Raw genomic sequence first — 6,752 nt, forward strand, 5'->3', positions numbered from 1 at the left:
CAGATGAGAAAACTGAGGGGAACTCAGCCGGTGACACAGCCAAGACCAGGTGCCATCAGTCACTACCTCCTTTCTCTCACACCCTGCATCTATCTTGTTTCTGGCTGTCTGCGTGCGTGTGTCTCTTGGTCCCCCTTTTCTTGCCACCTTCCCATCTCCTGCTACTCCCGGGATGTCTGTCCCTCCCTTTGTTCCCTAGTCAAATGTTCTCTTAGTCAATAGACCTCGGGAGCTGGATGCAGCCACCAACCTGCGCCAGCCGCGCCTCCTCGCTTGGCCCCCTCCGTGTTTCCGGAAAGCGGGCGGGTCCCCCGTCTCGGCTCTGCCGTCAGCACCCCTGCCTTGGGTCTGTGCCCCCTCCCCGCTGACCTCACTGGCGCGGCATCACGATCGCATATAAGCGACGGCCCCTCGGAGGAGCGCGCAGTCGACGCGGGATCCTGGAGCGCTGCAGAGTCTACCCCACCAGTTTGCACTCTGCAGCTCAGCATCTCCAACTGCACAGCGGAATCTCCACCTCACAGGTAATGCCTCCGACCCCGAGACCCCAAACAGGTGTCCCCCTTCTACTCTCCTCATCGCCTTTATGGAGCTCACTGGCAGGGACACCCGGAGCGCTGGATGGAAGAGGTTCACCAACAGGTCTACGCTGCGAAGGTCGGACCCACCCCGGAATTCGAAGGCGTACCTTAACATTAGAAGTAGAACCATCGTTTGGGAATTAGGATATGGGCGTCCAAAGAGACTCTTGGTTTAGCCTAGACAGGAGCCGCAGGGTTGCACGAGGAGTTCTTGCAGCGAGCCAGAATCTCAGTTCTGGAGTAAGGAAGGAGGCTGGCGGTGGAGGGCTAGGGTTAGAATGTAGATGAAACCTTGGGGACAACTTTGGCAGCGATGACTTTAGCTTCTCGGGCCAGCGCTGCAACCTTGGTGGGTAACTCGGGAGTGGAGGGTTTCAAACCCAAAGGCAGCGCTGATTTCCTCTGCTTTAGGAGACAGTAAGGGATGGTGGGGACAAAGGGGTTTCCACCTCCACCGGCTCCTGACTTGGCTGCTCTAGTGGACCAGGAGAGTTGCCAGAGGCTTATATGCACCAGACAGGTGACCGGTGACCCTGTTGTTGGGGGTAGGGATGACCCCAGAGCATCACAGTGCATTCACCCTTGTTCCCACTGTCCTTGACCCTAGACGCCACGATGCCGGGCCCTTGGCTGCTGCTGGCTCTGGGCTTGATTTTCACCCTGACTGGTGTCCCCGAATCCTGCGCCTTGCTGGAGGCAGCCCTGGAGGAGGGTGCAGTGACTCCTGACCTGGGGAACGTCCAGATACGTCCAGAACGTCGATTCTTGCAGAAAGACCTGCAGCGGGTGCGAGGCGACCTAGGTGCGGCCTTAGGTAAATATAGGGGGGAGGGGAGCTATGTGAATGGGTTAGGGAGCCACCTGTCATGCCCCTTCCAGACATAAGCTCAGATAGCTCATAGCCACTTCCTCAACAGGGTGAAGAGGTGACCAACTCTTGGGACCACAATAATTCTTAGTGCTAGACATAATCAGAAGACACTTTCAGTAGTCACAATTTCATGTGATCCCTATCCGAAACAGTTTTAATTGCTGCTCACTAAGCACTTGTATGTATCGCCCTGTCTATAAGGGAACATTGCCATGTTGTACTGAAAACTGAGGTTCAGAGAACTCAAGTGAATTATGGTCACCCAACAAGGAAACAGAGAGCTGAGGCAATGCCCTTGAACATCTGGGGGACCCCGGGGTGGGGTTGTCTATAAGGCCTGAGGAGGAGACAATGGAAGAAAGGAGATGCTGGAAGAGCTAGGACCGAGTAGAAGTCTGGAGTGGGTCATGGCCTGAATGCTAGTGTCCCTGATGAAGGGACCAGGTTCTCCAACCCTGGCTTTTCCTTCTCCAGACTCCTGGATCACGAAGCGTCAGCATCCAGGCAAAAGGGAGGCGGAAGAAGAAATTGAAGCTGAAGAGAGGGGGGACATGGGAGAAGGGGGAACCTGGACTCCCTACAAACGACAGCACCCTGGCCGCCGTGCCAACCAGGACAAGTACTCGTGGGTAGACTCAGAGGACAGCGACTGGATGCCACAGTCCAGGGTACCAGATTTCTTTCTGGATTCCTGGTTCCTAGATGCCCCCCAAGTCAAGCGGCAGCACCCCGGCCGGAGATCTTTCCCCTGGATGGAGTCTGATCTCACCAAGAGGCAGCATCCAGGCCGGAGGTTCATAGATCCCAAGCTTCAAAGAAGCTGGGAACAAAAAGAAGATGGAGAGGGTGTCCCAGTGCCTGAGAAACGCCAGCATCCTGGCAAGAGGGCATTGGGTCACCCTTGTGGGCCCCAGGGAACTTGTGCCCAAACAGGCCTGCTCCAGCTCCTGGGTGAACTGAGCAGGGGTCAAGAGACCCTGGAGAAGCAAAGTCCACAGCTGAAAGACTGGGTCAGGGAGCCTCTGTTGGAGGACTGAACCCAGAGTCAGGCTTTAGTCTAGGATGACTGAAGCCCTGTGTGCTCTACCCTGTCTCCTTCACCTCCTTTCCCTCCTCAGAGGTTAACCCTGAGCCCTCTGTTCATAGCATCTGCCCAATCCCCTTCTTTAGCCACTTTAATGACCCTAGTCAGGAAGTTAGAGCCCTACTTGTCCCTGCAAGCAAGAGGGGCCCGTTTCATTGTCATTGTCCTTGTCCCGGACAGCCCCAAGTTGTCACACACTCTTCAGCACTAGGCAAGATGGAACCTCCTCGAAAGGGTGGGATTGAAAAGTTTTGGTGTCAAAATCCAAGTTCCATCCTCTGCCCCATGAGGCAAGACTGACCTGGTATAATTTCAGCACCCCCTTCAAGGCTGGGGGCCTTGGGAAGTTTGGAAGGTAGTCTGACATGCCCTGGGGGGCCACATCTTGTATATACCCCATGCTCTTGTTAATCTCAACAACAATAAAATAAATTCAGGTCATCTGTTGCTTTGCTCTTCTGTCTAGATTGCAGGTTTTCTTTGGGGGCGTTTGGGGATGGCACCCAGCCATAGATGTTGTCCGCTCAGAGGACATTAAGAGGGTTCACTCTCCACTGAGGAAATCAGGACCCTCTTGCCTGTCCACAATCTCAGATCACTATGTAACTGGCAAAGGGGGTCTGAGCTCTGGAGTCTGATTGGCTGGGAGTGGTAGGTGGAGATTAGGGACAGGAGCAGACCTAGCGAGCTGCAGAGGAGCCTAGAGTCTTCCAGATTGGGGGAGCACATATTACTGTGACTAAAATTGGGGGACTTCTGGAGTTCTGGGAAGCAGGTTAAGAGGGGACAAATTGAAGTCACCTGACACCGTATCCGCGAGCGCTGTCCCTGAACACGCACTTGTGTCGTGCATCACCGTCCTCCTAGGTGATGTTACTCAGTGAAGGAATTGGCTCCTGTGCAACCTTTAACTGATGCTACCTCCTCTGTGTGGGTATGTGTGGACACTTCCTTCAGCCTGGGACTCCCGCACACATCTTGCTCAGTATAGGCTAAAGTCAGAGGGGGAGCCGCTCTGCACTTGGCAACTACATTTCCCAGCCTCCTTTGTGAGTGGGACAAAGTCACGTGATCGATTCTGGCCAATGGGCAGACTTAGGGGGTGCAAAAACAAAGTTAAATCCCTGAGAGTCACTAAATAGCGTCGCCAAACTTAACCAATTGCCAAACAAAAACAACCTGCATTTTCCTACCACACAAAAACCCTTCCCAACTTCCGTTCCCCCTCGAAGTCTCCTAGATCAGGGCCAGACCTGAAGAAGGTATTTGATAAACGCTCATTACATGGAAATTACAAGCTTCAAGTCACCTCTATTTTAATTTTCTGACCTGACTTTCCACCAGTGGGAAAACAAAACAGGCGAACAGAGGAGGGCAGATTGGCATGAGAAACACTGGTTCTGGGAAATGAGAAGGAAGGAGAAACTGGCAAAGCAGAGAGGCCTTCCTGGAGGAGGAAATCACTAAGCCCAAGTCTAAATTGAGAAAAAGCATCTGAGGCAAAAGTGTAGGACATCAACAAGGGCCCCTGGCAGAGGCTGCATGCTCCGGGGGAGTATGTGAGGTCAGAAATGTGTGGGAGCCTCTCTTCCCTCTCCCACCCTCTTCCAAGCCCTGAGGGAGTAAATGCCACATCTTCTGCCGTCCAATCTTTTCAGGTTCAGTCCAGTTCCCACACAGAAGCTTTGAGGTCCTGGGTCTATAGGATGACTCAGCGGGCTGCTGGCTAGTTGTCAACTTGACCCAAGCTAGAGTCATCTGAGAAGACGGACCCTCAGTTAAGAAAATGCCTCCAAAGGTGAGGCTGTAGGAAGGCAAGCCTGTAGCACCTTTTCTTAATTAGTGATTGGTGGGTGTAGAAGTTAGCTCAATTCAGGAAATAACCAGGCTAACTACAAGATAAAGCAATTATAGTTTTATTTATTATAAGGGAAAAACCTCACAAAACAGGAACAAGAAGTCCAAGCTCAGCTGTGCTGCATGGGAGCCACGGAGAAAGCGCACCTGGACCATGCGCCGGCCCATTCCCTACCACCACAGGTCCCAGAAAGCCACGCCCTAACTTGGTCCCACCTGTTGAAGATAATTGTTAACAAAGCTTCCCCATTAGATGGGGGAGGGTCCAGCCCGTTGAGGGTTGGGCTACCCCTGGACTGGTGGTCCTGGGTTCTATAAGAAAGCAGGTTGAGCAAGCCATGAGGAGCAAGCCAGTGAGCAGTACTCCATGGCCTCTGCATCAGATGCTGCTTCCAGGTTCCTGTCGTGTTTGTGTTTCTGCCTTGACTTCCCGCAATGGACCATGGCTACGGATATGTAAGCCAAATAATCGCTTATTTCCACAAGTTGCTTTTGATCAAGGGATTTCACCACAGCCATAGTAACACTAATTAAAACATGTTCATGGGGTGTTGCTATGACAGTCGTGACTGTGTTGCTTGGGGGAAGATTGTATAAGGGCTTCATGAGTGTTGAGAGCTCAGTGAGCTGTCCTTTAGGAGTTTAGGAAATAAGAAAGTTGAGCGCAGTCAGGCAGTGATGGCGCACACCTTTACTCCCAACACTCGGGAGGCAGAGGCAGGTGGATCTCTGTGAGTCTGAGGCCAGCCTGGTCTACAGAGTGAGTTCCAGGACAGCCAGGACTATACAGAGAAACCCTGTCTCAAAACAAAAAGAATGTTGAGAAACCATGCAAATGTTGAAGGCCTGCTTTATGATGTTCCAAAGGGAAGCAAAGAATCTCCTGGGTCATCTGTGTGAAGAATATGTGGTGTTTGATCCACTGGGGCTAAAGAATCAGCCATGATTCACCAGAGACCAGAACCACCAAAGTGAAACTTTTGTTGTGCGGGATAATTACACTGGTCAGCTGGAGCTGAGAAATCAGCAGGGATTAAGAGGAGACCAGAACGGCAGAGCTAGACTCTTCTGGGAAGTGTTTCCTGAGAGTCAGCACACAGAAGCTGTGTTCTAGAGGTGGCCTAGGCTGTACCTTGTGCTGGCAGCCAAACTTGGTAATGTGTCAAAGTCTCCCAAGTGGTCCTGGTTCTGAAGGTCTGTAAGGGTTGTGGAGAGGCCAGGAGAGACCATTGGTGAAGCTACAGCCTCAGTAGCAGTTAAAACCCCAGGACTGAAGGGGTCATGAAGAAAAGTCTAGGCTTGGCACCATGAAGAGAGTCCAAGAGAGCCTATTGGTGATAAAGTGCTGCCCAGTTGCAGTCTAAGACCCAAGCTTTTTGAAAATATCAGTACCTTGGGATGACTACCAAAAATAGCAGCAGCAATGGGGTGTAGCCTGCCTTAGCTTAGAAGACAAGCCATGTGTGCCGCAGAGGGCAGAGCCAGAGAAGTGACCCAAGCCCTTTGGAGGAACCCAGAAGATCATGAGTTGATCCCAAATACTGGACATTGAGGTTTTGGGTTTTTTGTTTTGTTTTGTTTTTTGTTTTTTTGAAACAGGGTTTCCCTGTGTAGCCTTGACTTGGCTGGCATGAACTCAGAGATCTGCCTGAGTTCTGGGATTAAAGGTGTGTGCCACCGCTGCCCAGCTAACATTGAGTTATTTACACTGCTTGAGGTTTTTTTTGTTTGTTTTGTTTTGTTCAGATTGTGACTGTGTCCTGGTTCTTACCTCTCGAAGAAAGTATTTATTTTTGATTTTTACAGGAGCCCCTGGTTGAGAGACTTTAAACTTTCTAAAAAGAGATGCTGGAGTTTTACAAAAAGTTTGGCTGTAAAAACAGAGCTGCCCTGATACAGGGTATGTAAACATGCAGCAGCCCTCTATGTACAAGCCCCAACCGGTACCTAGTTAACTGCTATGGCAGCTTTCTGGCCAACTTCACATCTGCAGTATGTGTGACTGATAGATTGGTTGATTCTGGTGCTAGACATTGAACTCAGGGCCCTTCACGTAAGCACTCTACTACTGAGCTACACCTCGCCCAGCTCTGCGCATTGAAAGTGTGCTCATGTTACAGAATATATCAGTACTTCCTTTTTTAAAAATATTTATTTATTTATTATGTATACAATATTCTGTCTGTGTATATCTACAGGCCAGAAGAAGGCACCAGACCCCTTTACAGATGGTTGTAAGCCACCATGTGGTTGCTGGGAATTGAACTCAGGACCTTTGGAAGAGCAGGCAATGCTCTTAACCTCCGAGCCATCTCTCCAGCCCAGTACTTCCTTTTTATAGCTAATAGTACTGTCTTGT

The 6,752-nt window shown here is 50.9% G+C and overlaps 1 protein-coding gene across 1 annotated transcript; it reads left to right on the plus strand.

The window, feature by feature from the left end:
- Positions 1 to 441: 441 nt before the first annotated feature.
- Positions 442 to 2,919, plus strand: Trh (thyrotropin releasing hormone). Its single transcript, XM_038320457.1, has 3 exons — positions 442 to 524; positions 1,189 to 1,395; positions 1,927 to 2,919. The coding sequence occupies exons 2-3, from the start codon at positions 1,197 to 1,199 to the stop codon at positions 2,487 to 2,489; spliced, it is 762 nt and encodes a 253-aa protein (XP_038176385.1). The 5' UTR covers positions 442 to 524; positions 1,189 to 1,196; the 3' UTR covers positions 2,490 to 2,919.
- Positions 2,920 to 6,752: the final 3,833 nt, after the last annotated feature.

Source organism: Arvicola amphibius, chromosome 2 (assembly GCF_903992535.2).
Source record: "Arvicola amphibius chromosome 2, mArvAmp1.2, whole genome shotgun sequence".
In the NCBI taxonomy this organism is placed as follows: Eukaryota; Metazoa; Chordata; class Mammalia; order Rodentia; family Cricetidae; genus Arvicola; species Arvicola amphibius.

What these genes read in the sequence shown, in the direction of transcription:
- Trh (XM_038320457.1), top strand. Translation starts at nt 1,197, where the DNA reads ATGCCGGGCCCTTGGCTGCTGCTGGCTCTGGGCTTGATTTTCACCCTG. An exon ending in CGACCTAGGTGCGGCCTTAG is followed by an intron (nt 1,396 to 1,926) that starts GTAAATATAGGG and finishes TTCCTTCTCCAG; the next exon opens with ACTCCTGGATCACGAAGCGT.